The sequence below is a fragment of the Solanum tuberosum genome, unplaced genomic scaffold (genome assembly GCF_000226075.1).
Source record: "Solanum tuberosum cultivar DM 1-3 516 R44 unplaced genomic scaffold, SolTub_3.0 scf00378, whole genome shotgun sequence".
Classification (NCBI taxonomy): Eukaryota; Viridiplantae; Streptophyta; class Magnoliopsida; order Solanales; family Solanaceae; genus Solanum; species Solanum tuberosum.
Window position 1 is genome coordinate 106,859 of NW_006239300.1, and position 24,011 is coordinate 130,869.

Genomic DNA, 24,011 nt, shown 5'->3' on the forward strand with positions numbered 1-24,011 from the left:
GTCTATCTATCACAGCTTTCAACCTTTCTGTGAGAACTTTGGAGAGTATTTTGTAAATGCTCCCTATGAGGCTAATTGGTCTGTAGTCCCTTAACTCATTGGCTCCTTTTTTCTTTGGAATGAGTGCAATGAAGGTAGCGTTGAAACTCTTCTCGAAGACTTCTTGCTCATAAAAGTTTTGAAATGTGTCCATGATGTCTTTCTTCAGTACATCCCAACACTTGATGAAGAAACCCATTGTGTACCCATCTGGACCAGGAGCCTTATCGGCTGCACATAGCTTTAGGCAATTTAGAACTTCATTCTCCTCAAATCTGCCTTGCAGGGACAGTTTTTCCTCTTCAGTCAACATTGGACATTCAGCATTATTATAAGGTCTCCATTGATGTGTTTCTCTATACAGGTTCTTATAATATGCTATTATCTCCCCTTCAATTCTGCTTTTCTCTTGAGTAACCTCTCCTTGTATCATGAGTTGATCTATATTGTTATATCTCCTGTGAGCATTTGCCATTTTGTGGAAGAATTTGGTGTTCTTGTCTCCCTCCTTCAACCATAGTACTCTTGATTTCTGTCTCCATGAAACTTCCTCTTTCTTGACTAGCTCTTCATACTCAAGTAAGATTGCAGCCTTTTTTGTCGTTTCCTCCACAGTGAGAGTTCTATTTACCCTTTCTGTATCTAATTCTGCTAACTGCTCTAACAATCTCCTTCTTTGACTGCCCAGATTTCCACCCTCTTCTTGTTTCCATTCCTTTAGCTTAAGTTTCAGTGCTTTAAGTTTGCATGCCAAAACATAATCAGGTCTTCCTGTGTAACTCTTCCTGTGTAACTGAAGGAGCTCCACCACTCTCTAACTCTATCCACAAATCCTTCTGACTGCAGCCACCAATTTTCAAACTTGAAGTAGCTTTTATTTCTCTCCCAGCAACCAGTAATCAACGCTATTGGTATATGATCTGAGCCCAGCCTTTGAAGAGGAATCTGTTTCAAATTGTTGAAGGTATCATCCCATTCTTTAGAAATCATGATTCTATCAATTCTGGAGGCTGCCTCCTGTTGATCTCCCTTAAACCATGTGTATGCAGCATCTTCTAATTGCATGTCAACTAATTCCATGTCCTCTATGAAATCAGAAAACTCTCTCATTCCCTTAGTTCTTCTGTTGCAGTTCTTCTTCTCAGATATGTACCTAGATACATTGAAGTCCCCACACATTGCCCAGGGTCCCTCTATCAACCCCCTTACTGAGCTCAATTCTTCCCATACAAGTCTCCTTTCCTTGTAACAATTAGGAGCATACACTCCAGATATATGGCAGCTAAAATTCTGGGTTTGTGATTCAAATTTACAAGTAATGGTGTAAGAACCAATTTCCAAGACCTCCCCCATCCATGCCCTCGCATCCCACATCAATAAGATACCTCCTCTTGTTCCACTTGCTTTTAGACAGGCATGTCTAATCCACCTGCCTCCCCAAATCTGTTTTACCATCTCTGAAATATCCCCTTCAATTTTTGTTTCTTGGAGACACACTATATCTGCTCTCCATCCAGACAACAAACTATGTACAACCCTTCTCTTCTCCCTGTCGTTTAATCCCCTAACATTCCATGATATTAGCTTAAACTTCATCATGTATTGAAAATTGTGTTCCTCCCCTTATTCCTACTTCCAGAACTTTTAAATTTTACATCAAAGGCTACAAGACTTTTAAGTTCTTGTGCACCCTTGATCTTGAGTTTCTTAACTTCTGTATCCTGCTCCATTCTCCTGACTTGTCTGCAACTGTCTATTTGTAGTAGTAACTCTGTTGCCTCCTCTTCATGCCCTTGGAAATCGATCCCAAAGATTTTCCCCAGTTTTATCAAGTTCTGTTGTACCCATGTTGAATTCGCTTTGTCTACATCTTGAGCCCTTTGTTGTTGCTGCACCATAATTGGTACAGGTTCCTCCACCTCCCAATTAACTATTTCTGTGTTTGAGCTTTGTATTGCTAGCCCAGTCTCCCCTGACTTTGTAATTTCTCTATCCTCTCCCCTATCTGTGGAGTTAGGTTCTTCCTCTCCCGTTATCATCAAATCTCCCCTGATTTCTTCCTCCAGCAGCTCTGTCACGACTTTTGTGTTCATGTTCTGCTTTCCTTGGCCTGAATTGAACACGTGCAAGGCTGTTATGTCACCAGCCAATTTATGGGTTTCTGTGTAGCCGATCTTTGTCCCTTGTAAATCATTAAAGATGACATGTGCTGCAAAATCAGGGCCATTGGGCCATTTAGAATTGTTATTCTTCTTGGGCTTTCCTGATGGGCCCAGTTCAGCCCTCTCATTTAAAAAACTCACATGCCTCTCACGTGCTCCATTCCCCATTGTCTTTCTAGCTGTCGAAGTACAGCCCACGTGCTTCGATGTACTAAAATCCCTAAAAGGATGGGATTTTGGTACTATGTCACAGATATTTACGCCATCAGACCTCTGGATAAACCTATTCCCTGGGCAAAAGACCTCATCTTCCCCGGCGACTATGCCTCCACTTTCCGGCCTTATTTCGAATCTGGGTTTGCTTTCTGCCCAAATTGGAAAAAAATATGTGATTCCATCACAAGCAACAGAGACCTCTTTCGGAAGGTTTCTCCCGTTGTTTTTCACCAGAATCCTTGCCCACTTCAGGTGGTTTTTTAGCTCAGTTTCTTCTTCTGTCTCAATCCAACCTCCACACAGATCCCCAATTTCTTGGAAGACCTTCCTAGACCACAAATGCAATGGAATCCCCACTACTCTAATCCAAGTTTCACGCACAGTTGACGGGCTAGGAGTGCACCCTGTTGTTGGACTCCACCAATCTAGATGAAATATGCTACTCTTCCACCTCCATTGGCCTTGGATGATCAATTCCGCCATGTATCTATTGGGGAATTCGAAAAGGAACATTTCGCTGTTCAATTCATATATGTTGACTCCAAAGACCTTTTTCCAGTTTGTTGAGGACCAGCTCCTGATATCCGCCAGAGTTGGTTTCTCCTTCTTTCCTGCAGTGCAATATCCTATAAGACATCTCTTGAGGAGATCTTCCTCCTTAATATTCACTGGCTTAGTAATCAGAATGCTTCCTTTCTTGGTGTTCATCTCGGCTCTTCTTAAATTACTGCTCCCCCATTTACTCTGTTGGACAGCCTCAGCATAAGAGTATTCTTCCTCCGTCACCCTTGAGAAAGAATGTTCCTTCTCTCTTTGATGACATTTAATGAATCTCTCAATCTTTAATGCAATATCCACCCACCCTGCATTTAATGCAAGTTCCGGTATGATTAAGCCCGACCTTCCACCACTATTTAAGGTTATCACGCTCATAAATTTCCCATATTCATTTTGCTTCTTAGTACAAAAAAGCTCTGCCTCTCTATCTGCTAGTTTCCATCTTCTCGTCTCCTTTTTATGCTCCTTTGAAGCCTCTCTCAGGCAGAAACATATCCATTCCATAGCTTTCTTGCTCATAACTGACCTCGTCATCTTCTTTCTACTTCTTTCAACCCATTCATACCATTCAGACTTGCTCGAGTTCCATCTAGTGATGTCAAATGACTTAAACCCAGCATTAAAATAAATTCTATTCTCTTCCATCCTAGGCTAAAGTGTGTAGCAATTATCACAGTGGGTGATAATTGTTGGCTTAGAAAGAAAAGGCTAAGATTCCGGTGGTTGCTGCCGGAAAAATGGTCTTCTACTGCCCTAGAAAGTAGGACAGAGAAAGTGCATTGGTATTCGTGCCTGGGAGGGAATATCCCATATGATAAAGGTATGTAGGTATCTTTTTTTTTTTTGGTCCAGAGGACAATAACTTAACATCTGTCTTTTCAGAAAATAAAAAGACAATAATATAATAACTCACATAGTTTCTATGCCAATGGTGCAATGTTAGTGTGTGAAACAAGGAAAAACATATGATGTTTCTTAAGGTGGCCCACTGGCTTTTAAAGTTGTTTCAGGTTTGAATATAAACCTAAGCAACGTCTGATGTATGGATGATAAGGCAATAAGCTAATACTTGTAAATATATCTGGGTGCAAAAGTAGGAGAATTCAATGCATTCAGGGCTCCCTTTAGGAGATGAGCATAATTCTATTGAAGTTTTGCAAGTATAGGAAAAGTTTGAAAAAGGTTAGCAACTCGAAAGAAAAATAATTTGTCAATATGGGGAAGATTAACTAATAAATAGTTGATTAGACATCATTTGATTAATTCATAAACAGTTGATTAGACATCATTCCTCCCTACTTCATGTCTTTGTTTCTTGTGCCTGATAATTTTTTGAAATATTTGGACAAAAGAAGAAAGAACATTTCGTGGGAAGGCAACCACAACACAAAAGTTGTCTTAACACTGAAAAAAAGGAAGAGGGGTGTGTGTGTGAATGTGTGAGTTCTCTGTAGATGTTTGCTATGTAAATGGTTATGGAGATAGAACCACGAAGATGAAACTTTGTGGGGAAGGTTGTTAATGCAAATTATGGTATGCAGATGAACATTGGTGCACAAAGGCTGTTGTTTCCTCCTATAGATAAGGCATCATCTGTAGAACTCAAAATTTAGGTCTATTTTAATAATTTTAGAGATGATAAGATAAAATCCTAGACTGGGGCATACTCTTTTAGTCCATCTCCAACCCAACACGAAATTTTACACCAAACCCTGTTTTGGTGTAAAATTTGGTGTTATGGGTCGGAGATGTCCTTAAAGGAAACAATTTCTTCAGGTTTTCACTATTGTTACCATGTAGGAAGAATGGAGGATGGGACCTTAAACTCAAAATGCATTGCTTGGATTGGGGAAGTAAAATCAATCTTGTTAGGGATGCTGGAAAGGTAGAGTATATCACAGTGACAACTGGATACACTACATGAGGAGGTCAAGAGACTCTTAGATAAGGGTGTTAAGGGGCTGCAATAAGTTGAATACTTGACTTGGACGGTAGCACAAGTGCAACTTGCTCTTTACTATTGAATTACCAAATAAACCAAAATAAAAATAAACTCATAATTAAGAAAACTATTAAATCTTGCTAGCACTTCAAGAGATAATTCAAATGAGATGAAAGTTGAAAGATTAGAGAGAGAGAGAGAGTTGTGGGAAAATATGATAGGGGGGTGAGGGATGGGGTGGGGGTGGTTTATAGATTTTGTAAAGGGAAAATTAAGGGGAGGGGTTATTTTTTACAACAAAAAACAGAAAATTGGCTTAAATTGCAAAAACTGAAACATAGCTGTTTGGGGGGACCAACGGTCAAATTGAAACGGAATTTTTTTATAAAAAAAAAGTTACCATCAAACCCCGCTGGTCCGGTTCCTCATTACTGGAGCTGATTTGGCATTTTACTGGTACGGTCCCCCAGTGGACCTCCACAACCCATGCGGGTACAGGTATATACCCAACCCTGCCCAATCCAACTCCCTTTAGGTGGCCCCTAAGTAGTCTCTAATAATGAACAAAATGTGAAGTACCCTTTTGAGTTTATTCTTTTGGCTGGGTGTTCTTCATGAGTCACGCCTTACAGAAGAAAACTTGAGAAGGAGAGGATCTACATTATGCAACAGGTGTCATTTTTGTGGTCAAGAAATGAAAGATACCAATCATTTGTACTTACATTGTGCAGTTGCTTTGGAAAGGTGGGACATGTCTTTGAACTTCTTTTAGATGCTAAACAGGTTTAAGTTTGCATATCTCAGCTGGTATGTAAGAAAGATAGGAAAAGCCACCAAGAAGATCCAAAACGCCATCCCTTACAATATTGTATGGAATTTGTGGAGGGAGAGAAATAAGAGATGCTTCGAGTTCATAAACCTGAAGTCTAATTGTTTGCTGTCTTCGGTTTTTTGGCATAAGATGAAACATTGAGACTTGTAATATTGCAGATGAACTAATGAATTGTGTAAGCAACCTTCATTTTTTACAAGGACGCAAGTAGGGCTCTATTTTGTAAAAAGGGTTGTTTTGAAATATTTACTTGGTAATGATCCAAGTAAAATTGCTTATCTACACTTGTGAGGCTTACTTTTATCACTGAGCTGAGGCACTGCACAGAAGCAAAGGAATTATACATCATCTCTGCAACTAACACATGTGGATAGAGAGTTGTTTGGAAGCATATATTTGAAAATTGAAGATGATAGTTTGGGGCTCTTAGGAGGCCTAGGCCTCCATCTGAAGTGATGTATGTATATGTGCCTCAACTAGATGTATGTTCCCAACTGTTCTAGTACATGATCCATAGTGCATCTTTGCCACTACCATCTGTTTGTCCAGTCTTTTTCATTGTAGGAGAAAAGTAACCACAGAAACTAATCACTTATTTATGCAATATTTTTTTCTCTCAGAGAGGAGTGAGATTAGTTAGGTAGAGTCTACTTGATAAACTATCAGATATTCTCATCTTTTGCAGGAAACTTCAGGAGGATTTGACTGATGAAATGGTTGTTTTGGCACGGCAGCTCAAAGAGAGCAGTCTCATGATGAATCAATCCATCAAAAACACCGAGAAAGTAAAGTCTTTGTTTCGTTTCATTTTGCTTAAATTGTTGGGACTTGGGAACTTACTCTCTTAACAATTTTTGCTTTGAGAGTGATTTTGTGTCTCCAATCTAAACTATTTTGCCTGTTGGGAGGCAATTGAGGCCATTGGTAACCTAAACTATCTTTTCTGACACAACAATATTTTATTAGTCTATCTCTGATATTACTACATGTTTGAAGATTCTTTACTAATTCAGTGCGGAAAAGAAATAAAAAACTGTGGTATTTAGGTTGTTCAGATTCACTGGATTTCTTATTCATCTTGTCTAGTTACAAACTTTTTACTTTAGTCTCTGGTTTTACTAGTCACTTTGTCAATATTGTCCTCATAGTTGTCATATATAATGTGGATGCAGATACTTGATTCAACTGAGAAAGCAGTTGAGCATAGCCTGGCAAGTACAGGGCATGCAACTTCCAGAGCAATGGATGTGTATTCGCGGAGTTTCAAGACAACATGCTTCCAGTGGCTTTTGATCTTTGTCATGACATTAGTCTTTGTCATGGTTGTATTACTTATTCGAGTGACTTAGCAGCCAACCCTTTTTGTAACTGAAGATATAATAGAACTCCTGCCTTTTCCCTATCTTTGTATAGTACTAGAAGATAACTCATTTGCAGGGACATGTTTAGAGGATAAACAATTCTATAGATGCCGAAAGAGAAATGCATAACTTCTGCATTGCTTTCCTTTACTTGGTCTGTTTTGGCAAGTGGTTGGGAGGCCAAAAACATTTTTTTTTTCTAAGAAAAAAATACTCTCTTTTTTTTTTCGTTCTCTGAGAAATGAGGTGTAAAACTGTTTTTAAATAGAAGCAGAAACAGTTTTTGTGCGGAGCAAAAAAATATTTTTTTCAAGTTAACAATGTCATACCATTTATATATATTTAATATATATCTCTTATTAATTTATTAGCATAACTCATTAGTTTTGTTAATTTATACACATGTGTTTTATTTTACATTTTATATATTATTATTCATAGTTTTACCTTTGCAGCTAACAAATTCTACTTATATTGTGGTGAATTTTTCCTACTGATTTAATTTGTGAAATAGTTTTAAATATTTTTTAGTATAGCTAAATCTTCATGTTAATAATATATCACTATTTGATTTATTTATGTATTGAAAATTTGAAATATACGTTTCAATAAATACAAGTAAAATATCATTAAAGTCTTTTATAATAATTATATAAAATAATTTTCTTTCTATAAAATAAATTTAATAGTAAAGGTGCATAGATACTTATTCTTATTTGTGATTTAACTTTTTAAAATAATATTAGTTAAACATAATATGTTTATCAAAAGTATTTTTAAAATAAATTAATCAAATACAAATTATCAGAATAAGTAATTTTTAATCACTTGGACAAAAGAGCTCTTAATTAATTTATTTTATAGAAAGTAATTTTTCAATGAAAATTGGATACTAAATTAAAAAGTTAATTTTACGAAGAAATTGTTAGTCAACAAATGTAATTGCGTTCTGGGTTCACATAAATCCTGAAGCAAATATTGAACGAACACATAGGCATAGTCCAAACTCCAAACGCAGAGAGAGGAAGTTCAGTTCCGATTTCAACTTCCTCTTCCTTTTCCATGTAATTTCCTAATCTGAATCCTTATCTAAACAATCGCAAAATGTCAATCACAACCAAATAATCACTTCCGCTTTCGATCAATCACCAGTGGAAACAACAAGAATATGAACCGCAAGTTGGTGAGCTTCCTTCTCATCTTTGATTTATCAACTTCTGCTTATGGGTTTAGCAAGATTCTTTCTTTTTACCATATCTCATCTGGGTCCTCTTTACTTTTTCAGAATCATAACTCTTTTTTTCCTGCTTATTATAGTAAAATATTTTATTTATTTTTGGTTTTGGGGAAAGTTGGTCAATTTAAATTATAATTGCGCTTTGTTAAAAAAATTAGGTATGGGTTTTTTTTTTCTTTCTCGAATTTTGGCCTTGTTGATAAATTTTATTTATTTCTACTCTAATATGTGATACTGGGTAACTATTGTTCTGGACTTAAAGTAGTTGACGAAAACTAAATCCTGTGAATTTCAGATAATTATAAAGCAAAAGAACTGAATGTAGATTTAGTGCTTTACCATATACTGTCACTTTACTGGTTGTATGTTACTGGTTTTTCTTTTTTACATAGATAGACATTCTCACAAATATCTCTGAGACATCATTGATTCCACCATTTTCACCCATCATCGGTTCCAACATTTTCGGTCCCCTTATTGTTTGAGGTAAATAATTTGCTGATTAAAGAGTTTGATTGGATACACTTTTTTTGCTACAAAACTTATTTGAAAATTCTTCCTGTGGGTTAAGAATTGAAGTTGGAACTGATTCAAGATCTTGGTTATAGAATTATAGCAGTTGGGTCCTTTAACATTTGAAGTTGCGGTTGATTCCTTTTTTGGAACTGGGACTTTTTGTGTTGAGTTCGATTGCTATTACTGATTGGAAGCTTAAAAACCAGATTGAAACAGTGGATCAATACCTTGGTTTGAAAATTTGAGCTGAACCACCATAGAAGAAGGGTGGGATTTGTTTGTCTTGGGGAAGGAGATTGCTTTTTTTGTTAGATAAGATACTATAAGTGGTCCATGCACTTGCCCTTTTTCTGTGTGAAATATGCACTTGCTACATAATTAAAGAGGTGTTTATTAGACACACGTTTGGTTGGTGTGTAAAAGTTCCTGTGGAACTCGGATGTGTAAAAGGGATTTGGCTACAAGCTGAGGGGTTAACTATGTAGACGTAATGCATGCGTGTTGTAAAATCACATCAATAAAGTCTTGTATGATAATTCATATTTGCTGTTTTGTTTGTGAACCTAGTCTAATTTGTGATTTGGAAACTTGATATCTCAGTCATAGGAAGGAAGCAGATAAATGGGAATTTCGGCTGCAAGCTCTGTTAGTGAAGCTATGAAATTGTGCATATTTGATTTGAGAAGGGGTCAACATGAAGGGCAGGAGTTGGACAAGATTTTATATTTCTTTCCTGCTGATTTGCCTTTCCCCACCCAACTCTCTGTGATAGGGCTTAGTGAAGGACTCATAACATTCACCAGGTTTGTTGCGACTGGCACTCACATATCTACACCTGTATCTATTAATGAGTAGAAATTCATGTGGTTCTTTACCCATCAAAAATAAATAAAAAAAAATTTGTGTGGTTCTTTACCCATCAAAAATAAATAAATAAAAGATTCATGTGGTTCTTTGAGAAACTCTTGCTTAAAGATGGGATATCTGGATTGGTTGCTACGATTTTATATTTTTACATTACTTCTTTAATGCTGTTTCAATAGCTGATCTGCAATGTGATTTTAAATCTGTATTGCTGGATATAGCTTCAGTTCTTAGCTTTAGGTATATGTTTTCATTGTTCATCTCCTTTCATAAATAGTCATTCTTATCCAAAGGATTCTTCAGCCATATCATTAGGTAGAAAGTTAGCTGTGCTCATGTATTCTCATATTAGAGACATTAAAGATGTTTTAAAAAAAGAGCTTGATGACTGTTCCTAAATTGGAATTGATTTTCTTAATGAAGAGCAATGGGATTCTGACGTGGATGGGTTATTTTAAGATCAAGAGTAGTTCGTCTTATATTTATCTTCATTTTCTTGCTCTGTAAGGTAGATATTCCTTGAATGTGAACTGAGCCATCTGGATGCTGTTGTCAACTTCTTGCTGTTGTATGCTAGATGGCTCTTGTATGTGATATGATGATCTTTTTTATATTTTTTTCATTCCGTGCAGAATATTCTCTCCAGAGGCTCCTTGTGAGGTTATAGAAGCAGAGATGCACTCCCATGTTTTCTATGAGGCAGAGCGTGATATCTGGATGGTGATGGTATGGCCTCTTGCACTAATATAATCATTTTTCTTTATTCAATTAGTGAACTTTTCTGGCATTTCATGTTACCTGTCATGGTTAAATTGTAAAGAATTCTTTGGTGAAATGGATGAAGGAAAGTTCTACCAACTATCGGATTAAATAATTACATGTGGTGATCACTGATTATCTGAACTGGTTTTGAGAGATTATATGATGTTGGTCTGTCCTTCTACCTGCTACAATTTGAAAGTATGATCACTGTGGAGGCTTGCTATAATCTCAATGATGTAAGCTTTGTTGGATATAAGTGGATATATAACTCACAAATTTCATAGATCTAATGCTACATCCTGCACCATCAGATTTATATAGCATCAGATTTGACATCTGTGAGTATGAACCGAAATTTACTTTTGAATTTGAATAATTTAAAAGGCTTGTTAGAATCTGAATATATAGTGGAAACAAGTCCCGTTTTTAATATTTTCTGAAGTACCATCTTGTTACTGTTTCTAAATAAAAATTTACATCATCCAACGTAAAAAAGTAAAAAAATTTGCCAGTACATCCTGACTTGCTTCTTGGTATTGTCCTTGTTATACTTGAATAATTTTACTTATGAACAGTTCCAGGACTGTCGCATGCAGTGAACTGAAATCTAGAAGATTGAGGACTAGATTAGGGAGGATGAAAAGAGAACTAGAGAAGTGGTAACTCAAAAGGAAATTTTGTTCCATAATACTTCTGGTTGAAGTCTAAATAAACTGCCAAACATCATAGTTGCAAAACTTCCGTACCGACCATGGCAGGTCCCTACTTCTTGGCGTGCTCAGACATGTCATTAATGGTCTAAGAATGGAGTAAGGTTGGTCTCATGCTAGACATAGACATAACAACCTTGACAGACACCAGTGCTTTGTGGAGTTTATCAATATTTTCTATGCTGTCGATGAGTATAATATCTCTAATTCAGTAGGTTCTTAATGCAATACTATGATTTGTATATGCAGTTGGCTGTGAAATAGATTTCCCAGAAATTCTTTAATAAAATTTGACTGGACAAAGATGGAATGAATTAAGCATGACTGTCATTTCTTGGTGAAAAAATGAGTATGACTTACCTCTTTTTGACAAGGAAGCTAAGTATGACTTCCTTATGAAAACAAGAAAGGCTTAATGCACACATCTTTTGGACTAACTCAAATTTCCTCACGTTTTATTTCCATTGCAGAAGAAATTTATTATGCTTTATGACTCTTCTGTTATGTATTTGCTTTTCTGGTGGTATTAGGTGGTGGAAAAAAGTGAGTCAGAAGCCATATGGCGGACTGCTGCTTTACGGAATGTTCTTAAAGAAGTTCACTCTCTCTTTGTGATGTTTCATGGGTCCATCAGAGCATTACTTGATAGAGAACCAAGTGGAGGGCTTACTCGGACACATTTGTATTATTTCATCATGGATTATTTAAGTGGTGAGGCATCATTAGCTACCTTGAAAATATGCATTTTATCACTTTTATAAGAAAATATTCCTGTTCAAATTATTTCATTGCAAGTCATGATTGTCAGCATTTGAAAAGCGGCCTTCATTGGAATTTCGCTGCTGGGGTAATACTGTAGCTTCTGTATCTAATAAGTTCATTTCAGTTTGTGCAATTTGAACATTAGACTGCATCTTGAATGCTTTGCCTATTAATTTTCCTCTGTGGCAGATTTTCTTTCTGGGAAGAAGCTTCACTTGCCAAATTTCCGTGACTCTTTGAAGGAGCGTGGAATGGTACAGATGTTGACTATTGGGAGGGAGGCAGCACTTGAAGTTCAGGTTTGTCTTGTCAGTTTATTGATTACACTGAAGGCCTGGCCATACTGGGACGAATAGATAAATCATAAATCTGTGGATTTATTTGTTTTGCTCGATTTATTCATTATATTGCTCAGCTCTTTGTCTGTTGTGCTCGTCTTGTTGACCAAAATTGATCAGGTTTGCACAGTTGCTTCGATTTGCTCTAGTTAGGAGCAAGTTCTGGCTTCTCTGGTCTAATCTAAAGCCACCATAATTCACTCTTTTCACATGATAGCTTCTGCCAAAAGGTCATGTCATCTTGATGTCCAAGAAAATCCCTGCTACTATCTTTTTAGAAATTGGCGATGTCATTACTGAAACACTTGGCGCTGTTCTATTTTATGAATGCCTTAATAAAGATTAAGTGTTCCAGTCCACGGTGGCTCAAGCATATAGGTTTACATACATGTTTGTTCACTACTTTTACACTTTTAGCTCCCTGCATGATTGCCATGAGATCTTCATGTAATGGAACTCACATTCAAGGAATGAAAGAAAAAATTGGTAATCACCATTGCCTTTTCCTTTAGCTATTACGCTGGCCTTCTAATTGACTAGCCCCGTGTAGTTGGAGGAATAGTTCCAAAAACTCCCAAGTCTCTCAGCATATCAAACATCTGGTGGACTTGCTTTATCTTCCACCTTTAGCATGTACAGTATGACCTCATTAACATTATTAGAACATATGTTTATAGCGACAAAGGTAAAACTTAAGCTAATAACAGCTTTAATAATGAAGAACTGTAGTTTAATGTTCTCTCCATCTCTCTTTTGTGAAGATAACAATGTTTTAATTTTAAACTCTTATCTTGAGTTGCGTAAAAGATTCTGCCTACAGCTACTATACTATAGGAAAATAGATAATATATGTAATTTGGTTACATCTTAGACAGTAAATCTAAACATTTTTTGTGGTCTTTCCAATCTTCCTGATTCTTGTTTCTTTTTCTCTTTTGGGCAATTCATGTGAACTATGTTTCTTTTTTGGAATGTCTCAACTTCAAAGTGCACTTTGTATTAAGAGGGCGCAACCCATTACCACCTTTTCAGCACACTCTTAAACAGAGTAATGTGCTACGCAACTTTATTGAAGTTTTAGAATTCAAACATACTGAATGATATAATCTCTCCAACAACAACAACAACATACAACTTCCAGAATTGATAGTTGCCTTTATTGCTCACAATGAGAGGAGCAGTTCACTCTTATTGGGCAATCTACAATGCCTATGGTGAGATTTGACCACAACCCAATTCTACAGACTTGTGGGGGTCTGAATTTCAAGAAGTCCTATTACAAATTCAAAAATTGGTGGATGAGAGTGGAAGGATTCAAGGAAGAGGTGAAATTGTGGTGGCAGCGTCTTTGCAATAAATGGAACCCCAGTTTTTCTTCTAGTAGAAAAGCTGAAATTCTTAAAAGGAAAGACGAAGGAATGAAGTAAGAATAACCGAAACAATTGAAAAGCACAGAAGGAGGAGATTATGGAGGAGCTGGATCAAATGGGAAGCTGTGCAGGAACAAAAGAATGCTCACAGAGGAGGAGATCCAACAATTATTTTTTTTTGGCTATCACCTATGAGTAAGTAACTTAGAATGAAGAAATAAGGTGGAGGCATAGATCAAGAATCCTCGTTGTGGTGCAGCTCCAACTCTCCGAGGACATGACCTTAGACAAGAAGTTATGAAGGTCATGAATTAGGGTATAAGGTTAGTAGGTAGTTGAGAGTCGTCTTATTTCCTAGTAGGATTGATTGGTGCATTGCATCTGTTTCCCGATTTGTATTTTTTACTAGTACTAGTAGCATTTGTCTCGTAGTTGGCCTATCTTACGACCTTTGTTATTCCTCATTATTTAGTGTGCTTCAGTTATCACATTAGTTGGTTATGGTTATTGCCCCTCATTGGTATGTTATGTTTTCCTTACTATTTTCTATGTACTCTTTACCTTTGTATTGTTCTGTTAGCTGCTCTGATAATCGTTACTCGAGCCGAGAGTCTTCGGAATTAACCTCTCTACCTCCTCGAGGTAGTCATAAGGTCTTTATACACTTTACCCTCTCAAATCCCGCATTAGAGACTATACTGGGTTTGTCGCTGAAGCAGGGGGGATAAAGTTACTAAGTTTTTTCATAGAGTAGCTACTTCTCACAAGAGGTACAATTCCATTGAGTCTTTCATGGTGGATGGATGGAATACTAATGACCCTTTTATCAGTTAAGAGACCATCAAAAGCTTCTACCAAAATTTGTACAAAGAACCAGAGGAGTGGAGGCCTGAGCTACAGTTATAGGGGATCACAAACATCAGTGTAGAGGAGCAAATAAAATTAGAGTGCTTTTGAGGAGGAAGAGATCTTGGGTTGCTTAAAACTCTGTACTATGGAGAAAACATCTATTGGTCTACCCATAATCCTTTTACTTGTCCTTTTGGGAGATCTTGAAAGAGGATATCATAAAGGCTATACAGGAATTCTATGCTATTCAGAAGATTGACAAGAGCTTTAATGCTACTTTTGTAGCAATCATCCCCAAAAAATAGGTGTTGCTGAACTAAAGGACTTTACGCCAATAAGTCTGATTACTGTAGTTTATAAAGTGATAGCATAATTACTGGCAGAAAGGTTGAAAAAGGTGATTGATAAGCTTGTCAACAAAAACCAAATGACCTTTATTAAAGGAAAACAGATATTGGATGTTGCTTTCATTTCAAGTGAGTGTGTTGTGTCTAGTTGGAAAGGGAATACCTTAGAGGAAATGTGCAAGTTGGACATTGAAAAGGCATATGATTATGTAAATTGTTTTTTTTTTTTTCCTGTTGAACAACTTGAGAGAAATGGGTTTTGGAGAAAGATGTGTGGGATGGATAAGGCTGGGCACCGGACCGGAATGGGACCACCGGACCGGAACGAACCGGAACGGGACGGTTTGACCGGGTTGTTGACCGGTACCGGGATGAACCGGACCGGAACTACCGGGATGGAGGCTCGGTTCCGTCCCGTCCCACTATATACCGGGCTAGAACCGGGACGGACCGGAATGGACCAGAACGGAACGGGATGGGATAAACGGGACGGCACATATAGCTATTTCAAAAAATAATAATTATTTTTTGAGTTATTTTGAATTACGAAAATACGAATGTTTTTTTATTTTTCTAAGTTATATTAGTTTATAGTATTTAAGTTTTAAAATTTATAATAATTTTACTTAAGTTTATTTTAAAGATTATTTTTTTAATTTTTACGTATATAAGTTTGTAAGTTAAGTTTAATAAAGTTTTTTTTTAGTTTTTGAGCTTATGTAGTTATGTTATAAGTTTTAAAGATTTGAATCTTTTGAAGTTTATAAGTTATTAAGTTATACTTATAACTTGTAAGTTAAATAACTTAAGTTTGTAATTTTAAAAAAATTAAATAAACAAAAAAGAAATGCTAATAAAAGTAAATAATGACAAAAATATTATTTTTTATTTTAATTAAAAATGATTTACCGGGACCGGACCGGAACCGGAATGAACCGGTACCAAATCATGGTACCGTTCCGTTCCGTGTACCGGTTCAATGTATCCCATCCCGTCCCGAATACTACCGGACCGGAACGAACCGGAATGGTACCGGAACGGACCAGAATGGTACTGGTACAACCCGTTCCGGTGCCCAGCCTTAGGGATGGATAAAATTCTGCATAAGCATGATGAGATTCTCAATTCTTATAAATGACGAACCCGTGGGCTTTTTCTCTTCAGGCAGGGGAATCAGGAAGGGTGATCTCTATCACCTTTTTCATTTATCCTGCTAATGGAGGGGTTTGATAGTTTGATGAGGATTGCTACTCAAAACAGGTGGATCAGAGGTTTCCAGATTAGTGGTAACAATGGTGATAGTAAAGAACTGTCATCTACTTTATGCAAATGACACAATGATCTTCAATGAGCCACATGAGGAGCAACTTAGATTTCATCAAACAAATTTTGTTGTTTTTTTGAAGCTTCTGTAGGTTTGAACATTAATTGGGGAAAGAGCAGTTTATATCCTATCAAGACTGTGACAAACATTAAGAGGCTAGCTAACATTTTGGGTTGCAAAGTGGAGAAATTTCCCACAACCTACTTAGGTATGCCTCTAGGCAATAAACACAAACATTTGAAGAAGAGGGACAACATAGTGGATAAGATTGAAAAGAGACTAGCCAGATGGAAGGCACAATACATTTCCATTGGTAGTAGACACATCATTATCAACTCTGTCCTAGATTCTTTCTCTCCCAACATATGTTATGTTTCTTTTTCCTCTACCTGCAAAGATGACTAAGAAATTGGACAAACTTAGGAGAGATTTCCTTTGGCATGGCTGTGAAGAGATCAAAGGATACAATCTGGTCAAGTTGGAAGACAGTTTAAGCATAGAAAAGATAAAAGTGGTTTGGGCATCAGAGGTTTGAGGAAGCATTACAACTACCTTTTGATAAAATGGTTGTGGAAATATACTGAGGAGGGGCAAGCTTTGTGGAAAGACTTGATTAAATGTAAATATGGGGAGGATGGATTCTGGTGTAGTAAGGTAAGCATTGATGCTTATGGAGTGGGGGCTAGGAGAGCTATTAGAAACTTATGACTCAAGCTAGAACCAAATTTACATATCAAGGTGGAGAATGGTAGGAAAACTAGATTCTAGTGGGATGTATGGATCAAACAGGTGCCCATGAAGGACCCGTTTCTTGATTTTTTTTATTTTGTGCACTAATTCTGAGGCAATGATCAGTGATTGCTGGATAGAACAATGTTGGAACTTTTATTTCAGAAGGCTACTAAATGATTGGAAAATAGAGAGAGTAGCCAAATTGTTGGAGGAAGTGGGGATTTTGCAGGTACTAATACAACCAATGATGCAGTTAGATGGTCTCACAGTGAGGATGGGATCTTCATAGTTGGCAGGGCATACAAGAAGGAGTGCAACCTGCAAAGCAGCAAACATCAGAGTTTATGGAAAAAGATTTGGAGGAATTCAGCACCAACAAAAGTTTAGTGCATAGTCGTGAGGAGGAAAGGAAGGATCATACTTCCGTGGTGCTCTTTATGTGGGAAGATAGGGAAAACTACTAGTCACCTATTCTTATATTGTACTTTCACATCTCAAATATGGTCCATGCTTCTCAACTTTTCAGATGTGAAATGGACTATGCAAGAACATACAACTGATTTCGTGAGGTGCTGGATTAGGAGAGGAGGTAGCAAGAGACAGAAGACCTAGTGGAATTTAATTCCACATTGCATTTGGTGGACAGTGTGGAAAGAGATGAATAATAGGAATTTTGAAGATAATATCGAATTTCATTCTCAAGGTTAAATAGAATTGCATTGTATCTCTATATTTTGGTGTAAAGAGATAGGATTGGAGGATTCAGATCAATTTTTAGAATTCTTAGGATCGTTGTAAGTATTACTTTTTGTTCTTTTCTGATTTTTCTAAAAGGTTTCCAGCATTCCCTTAATGCTAAAGAAGACAATGTTATCAATTCTCAAAAATAATATATGGCCTAACTGATGATTTGAACTCTATTTTTTATGTCCCCTCTTGATTGAGGTGTGTATGAAATCCAAGGCCTCAATGTAGATTTTTGCTAGTAAGGCTAACGTTATTGTGCACATGCCATAATCTTGTGATCTATTGCCATTCTAATTACAGTTTCTTGCATTTGGCATTCGCAGTCACTTGTAAGAGTGCTAGAATCATGTGCTGGCTGCAAACAGAGCTACTCACTGATCATGTTCCAGGATTTGCTGGTGTCCACAACTCTTTCTCCTGTAGGCTTCTCTCTCTCTCATTTTTACTTTTACTCCCTCTTTATACTTCTGGTCTAGTTAGACCTGGCAGTTGGATCGGGTTAGCCTAGGAAACTGGCCCAGAAAATAGACCCAGGAAGGTTAACTGGCCTGGCTATTCCAGGTTTACGTTTGGGCCAGTTTCAGGACTTCTAGGCTCTAGCCCATAAATTGGGTCAAAGGTGAAACTACTTCCAAATTGGACAGTCTGTGATCGGCAGGGAAAAGAAGACTACAAAGTACAAATCAAAAAATAAAAACTAAAACTGGTGATTCCAGTTTGTGCGGTTGCATCTGTACAGGGACAAGTGAGCTTACTCTCGGGGAATACACCAGAAGTTCTTGTTCACTTAAAAGGTTGGGTTAAATTAAGTGGTCAAAAATGATTCAAACACTAAAGAACGAAATATATTCGAATATGAATATGCTATGTCACTATATTAGATTGAGATTTCTTTTGTTAATTTTTTGTTTTATGAAATGATTTTTTTTTTAATTTGTACTTTTGTTAAATCTCATAGTCTAATAGCTACTGTTTATTTTACTTATTTTTCCTCAAGTATTCCGTGTTTTAACTTGCAAACTATTAAACAAATACAATGTCACATTTACGTTTTTCAATAATATTTTTTTAAAAAATAGATTAATTTTAAAAGTTACAGTTTACATTTTTCAAAATAATTATTGCCAAAATCTATTTAAATAGGTACAATGATAAAAGTTTAAATAAATCCCAGCCCTGCCCACCAAAGAACCGGTACAATTGGTTAGTGGTCCTGGTCCGAGGCCGGACCCAAACCATAAGAATTTTTGCCAGCCCAGCGCTAAGTTGAAACCAACTTGGGCTGTTTCAACCCGGACTGATCCCAACTTAACTAGGCGATCATCCTGGTCAGGTTATGCCAGTTCCCAGATTTATCTTTAGTAACTTTGTTTTAGAAGCAGTTGCAATTCAAAACCAATAATGTCTGCAATGACCAACTATATATGGAGGATCCTTTAAATGCACGTTTTGCTCTAATCATGAATGGTCACTATTCATCTTTTCAGGATGACCTGATTAACCTATTCACGTACACAGTCATGAGGTTGACCCCAAATGCTCTGTCTGCTGGAGCTAGCTCCTGGTCCTATTTACGCAAAGGAAGTACTACTTCTAATGCTTCTGTGTCTTTATCAACAAGCTCTAACTCTGTTCTGGACCGGTACTACAACTCACGGGATACTTCTCCAGTTGGAGTTCGTAGCTATCAGGTTGTTAGGCCCTTACAGCATGAGAAATGGTCCAAAGGGAAGGATGGTTTCCTTGTTACTGATATTTGGGGCACAGAAGTTGGCAGCTTGTGTCCTAGCAGTCCAACAATTTGGCTCAAGCAAACAGAGGAGAGGATGTATCTTTGTGCTTTTCAGTATAAGAGCCTCACCATAATACTTCTCATTCCTGTCACATCTGTACACAATGGGGAGCAAGGGTTGTCAGTGGTGAAGCAGCAAATCCTGGAGAATGTAAGTCAATGCAACAAATGGTCTTATTTTCTTGAAAATAAATTGGTCCTTGTTTAACTCACTTCTTGTTGTAGGCTGTTTATTTTGACCTTCACTGACTTCCAAATTAGGAACCCTGTGTTTAGGACATCATTCTGTAAATTGGAATTTATAGCAGCAGTGTTTGAAAAGGGTTTAAATTTATCTTTATATCTTAAAAACTTTTCTATGACCTCTTTTGAAACATTGAAAGATAAAACTTAGTGGGTTAATTATAATATTCAGTCTTAATTTTACATTGGCTATGGATAAGGGTTTCAGAAAAAGCCTCTCTACCTCCACCAGGTAGTGGTAACGTCAGCGTACACTCTACTCTCCCCAAAGCCCACTTAGTGGAATTTCACTAGGTATGTTGTTGTTGTTGTGTTGCTATGGATAAGGGTTAGCCTAGTAATATCTGCCTGGTTCTTGTTGATTTTCTGCATTTGGTTAACGTTAACAATGGTGAATGTGAGAAGAAAGTAATTGCATAAAGAACTTACCAGTTCGCAGAAAAGAAAGTAATTGCATAAAGTCGCTACGGAGCTTGGACCTTTTTATACCTCACACCTTCTATATAAGGAGGAAGGTGTCTATTTCCTCTTCTTTTGTCGGGGATATATTATATATACAATGATAGATGGTTAGCAAGGGTGGAGGTGGCAGGATGTTGGAGTAGTTGCTGGCAAAACCTAATTTATCTGGCGACAGAATGGACAATCAAGGAAATAAAAGTTTATTGTACTGTTGCAGCTGGGATGAACGAAGAAATGGGAAATGCCAATCTCTTATGAGCAGGAAAGTTGGAACTCTTTTCAGTTTATATTGGCAATAGATTAAAAGTTTTCCTTCATGGCGATCTACAGCAACTCCCAGGCCTGTGTATCTCATGGAAGTTTGAACTGTCATGGATTGTAAATCGTCCCACCAATTCTTCATTTTTGTTTCAGTATGTGCAATCTGGCATTTTATTATGGGTTCAAACTCACACATTAGGTCAATCTGACTGCAAATATAGAACGGAAGGAAATATATAATATACCCTTGTCAAAATTAGAATTTACAAACTACTTAATCATTCTGACGTAATTAAGTTTGGTTATTAACTCAATTCCTTGGTGTACTAAAGTAGGGTCAGTCCTAGACATTTTGTATCCCATGTTTTTTCTCTTGTGAATTCTTTTGTCTAGGAAAGGAGATAACTGCTTAAGCCTCGTCTATATTTTATTTAGTTGACAAACTTAAAAATAGCATCAACTTAATTGTATTCTAAACTCGACATTTCCTTATTAAGAAGCTCACTGTACTGGGTTTCTTTCCTTGGTTGTTTTCGTGCCTTATTTAGTTGACAAATACATATCCGATCTGTATATTGTTGCTCTAGGTTTTACAGGCCTTCTTAGAAGACTTTAAATAGTGGCTCGTAGTGGTTACTAACCAAGCTAGTCTTGGTTTGACTCCTCATAAGTCGAGTGGGCACAGGTAGAAGTGATAACCACTTGATGCAAGAAGTTTCTGCTAAGTTCCCTGAGAAGAAAAACAGAAAACAAAGATACTAGCTCAAGTGAAAATAACTGAAATAAATATCAATCATAGTGCTTTTATCAACATTATGTTTCTTTGTGTTCTCCGTGGGTTTTCCCTTCCCATTTTCGTTTGCTGAAAATATTCTCTGCTTTTGAGATTAATAGTCCTTTGGCGAGCATAATTGTGATAGATGGAATTATTATATTGGTTAGTTAATGACATATCTTGTAATTTTAGGCCTCACCCAAGATATTCAAAGTTGAAGAGAAACTATCCCGAGGATGGGGTGGCGAGAATGCATATCATGTGAGTGGTTACCGCTACTTACTTGTGGATGGTGATAAATACATTTCTCGGGCATCCCCACCTGGAAAAGTAACAACGCTTACAAAGGTTAGATCAGTTCCTTTTTCCTTATTTTGGTTGTCAAAGCTTTTAGAATCTCAGTACTATTGAAATTTTGAAGACAAGACATTTATTGGAGTTATAATTGTATGGGTATAGCTGAACTAAATTGCATCTTTTTGTGCTTGCTGTTGGAAAGCTTGTACAAAATTAAGTATTGGTAAAGTGAATTTACATTGATTTTGGGGTTTTGTATTTTTGGATAAGTTGCATTTCGGGGCCCATATAATTTGATATGTTGGAGACTTCTTGTTAGCTTCCTTTGGAAGTGAGCTGTTTGTTGTTGCTTCCATGATGCTTAGGTTTTTGCGTGTGGCTCATAATGAGTTTTTTGGCTACCTTGCACTCTTAGTATGAGCTATCTACCACAAGCGAGTAAAACTGAAAATTAGAAAAGAAAAGATAGGCTACCACACAGTCCGCATATTTCGGTGCTTGGTTGCTTGTTATTTTGAAGACTCTCATCCACTTATTGACAAACATCTATTTGGTAGCTTGTTTTAAAGATGTATAGAACCAAAATCTGCTCCTAGAGTTCTTGTATTAGGTGACCTATTAAGCCCCAATTACCTTTCAATCAATATTTTTGTCAAAGTGATGATACACACTCTCTGTACATGTTGAATATAACTTCCTGACGTTTTCCTTGTTGCATGAGTGCCTGTGTTACTGAACATTTACCAGGTGACCAGTTTCTTGTTAAGTTCACAAAACATTTGCTTAATGAGAGTTAATCATGAATTGGTAATGTTCTTTTCTCATGGGATGATTTAGCCATGGTGATCAGGTTTGTGTACTGTAATATTAGATTTTAACTGTTACTCTAAAAAGTTTGATTACGTGTGCAGGATTCTTTAGTTGCAATGAGTAAGCTTCGAGAAGAGGTTGACTTAGAAAAGAGCAGAGTTAAATGTGATGGCTCTGACTGCGAGAAAGACCAAGAAATATGCATTAGAGCAAAAAATGGTGCTTGGGTGATTTCTCGGTTGACACGAGGAAAGGAGCTTTATATGGTACTTGAGAAAGCCAATGAAACCCTTCTTTACGCTTCTGAGGCTGTTGAAAAGTTCAGTGACAGGTAAAATCTCCACCAGCCAAGTTTCCAAGCCAAAATCATATTTACTGAAAATTTTCACTTCTAAGTTCTAACGAAGTACTTTCGAAATCACAAGGATATTTTGAACCTACATGTGCATCAATAAGTTCTCTATGAGCTCCCTGTTTTCTTATGTTTCCAATAGGATTTAACTTGCATATATCTGGCCCTAAATATATATATATTTTAACCTATTGTAGCAAGTACAATCCACCTTGTTTTTCAGGTTACGAATTTCATTGAAATTTCTTTCGCGCACTGTGTATAGAAGTTACACTTCCCAGTAAACCTATTGCAGTGAAAAGGGTTTATCCCTATCTTTTGAATATTGTTGTTCTCATGTTAACTTTCTTAATTTGCACAGGTATTGCAGTGGCGTTTTTTCTTTGTAATAGAACTGGGAAGCCAATTTTTTATTTTGCCGAGAGACAGAAAGCTATAGCTATCATTTTGTTGTTAGTCCAAATGTGTGTACTGTTTTGTAAGTAAATAAACTTCACTTGTATAATGATGCATTTTTTCGCCCTGTAATTTGAAGTATCAATTTGCACCCAGTCGAATCTTCGCCGTTTTCTGGAAATCAGAGAAACGTGAAGAAAAAGAAGAGAATAAAAGAATGTGAGTTGTCTGCTAGAGCCGATTGGTCTGATTTTGATATGTTATAATTGAACCGAGGGTCCTCCGGAAACACTCTCTTTACCTCCACGAGGTAGGGTTATGATCTGTTGTGTACACTCCACCCTCTTGAGACCTCACATGTGGAATTTCATCGAGTATGTTGTTATTGTTGTTCAGTTATTAGGAATTGACATTCCCTTGAGATGTTATCCTCCAAGGCTCCAACGTTGCAACTTCCTTCTTTATGCTCATTTTCTTCAAGTTTTTTTTTTTGCCTTTCTTTAATTTATTCTTTTCAAGATCTTACCTCACTTGATTTTTCAGCTGCCATGACACAGACATTTTTCAGTTTCATCATTTTAATCTTTTGAGTCATCTTTATCACTCAATTGCTGAATATTTTATTTCTTTGATATTTCTTAAGAGTATATTTTCTTTGCTTCAGTGTAATCATTATCAATGTGTTCATATTTTTCATAGTTATAGCATTTTTCCTCATTTTTATTTTGATCATCACTTTTGTTTTCTTTGAAAAATTTTACTACCTCTTTTGTGATTTCTAGATCTCCTGAAGAATTTCATTATTAATATTGTTTGAATGATAAGTTCTCCAAACTTGTGCTACTGTTAATGCTTGTCTTTCATTACTCTTTTGTCATCTTTCTTAGTAAGGAGAATAGTAATAACTTAAAGCTTAATGACTCTTTATATGTAAACATCATATGACTTGATGAAT

The 24,011-nt window shown here is 36.7% G+C and overlaps 2 protein-coding genes across 7 annotated transcripts in view; both read left to right on the forward strand.

Moving 5' to 3' along the window:
• The window catches only part of LOC102583810 (uncharacterized), a 15,005-nt gene extending 7,745 nt beyond the window's left edge, over positions 1-7,260 (forward strand). For all 5 annotated transcript variants that reach the window (XM_015302745.1, XM_015302748.1, XM_006361873.2 and 2 more), the window contains exons 7-8: positions 6,435-6,534; positions 6,922-7,260. In XM_015302745.1, coding sequence (XP_015158231.1) covers positions 6,435-6,534; positions 6,922-7,098 — 277 coding nt within the window. In that variant the 3' untranslated portion in view covers positions 7,099-7,260. The remainder of the gene's footprint in view (positions 1-6,434; positions 6,535-6,921) is intronic.
• Positions 7,261-8,047: 787 nt separating this feature from the next.
• On the forward strand, positions 8,048-23,290 carry LOC102584348 (vacuolar fusion protein CCZ1 homolog). Of its 2 annotated transcripts, XM_006361874.2 has the most exons (11): positions 8,048-8,293; positions 9,464-9,666; positions 10,360-10,453; positions 11,730-11,910; positions 12,008-12,046; positions 12,151-12,260; positions 17,992-18,087; positions 19,156-19,611; positions 21,394-21,549; positions 22,410-22,639; positions 23,022-23,290. In XM_006361874.2, the coding sequence occupies exons 2-11, from the start codon at positions 9,485-9,487 to the stop codon at positions 23,047-23,049; spliced, it is 1,572 nt and encodes a 523-aa protein (XP_006361936.1). In that variant the 5' UTR covers positions 8,048-8,293; positions 9,464-9,484; the 3' UTR covers positions 23,050-23,290. The 2 variants fall into 2 exon arrangements, with proteins under 2 accessions (XP_006361936.1, XP_006361937.1); XM_006361875.2 differs by lacking the exon at positions 12,008-12,046 and having other exon boundaries at positions 8,049-8,293.
• Positions 23,291-24,011: the final 721 nt, after the last annotated feature.

What these genes read in the sequence shown, in the direction of transcription:
- LOC102584348 (XM_006361874.2), top strand. Translation starts at nt 9,485, where the DNA reads ATGGGAATTTCGGCTGCAAGCTCTGTTAGTGAAGCTATGAAATTGTGC. An exon ending in ATTGGAATTTCGCTGCTGGG is followed by an intron (nt 12,047 to 12,150) that starts GTAATACTGTAG and finishes CCTCTGTGGCAG; the next exon opens with ATTTTCTTTCTGGGAAGAAG. An exon ending in AGGCAGCACTTGAAGTTCAG is followed by an intron (nt 12,261 to 17,991) that starts GTTTGTCTTGTC and finishes TGGCATTCGCAG; the next exon opens with TCACTTGTAAGAGTGCTAGA.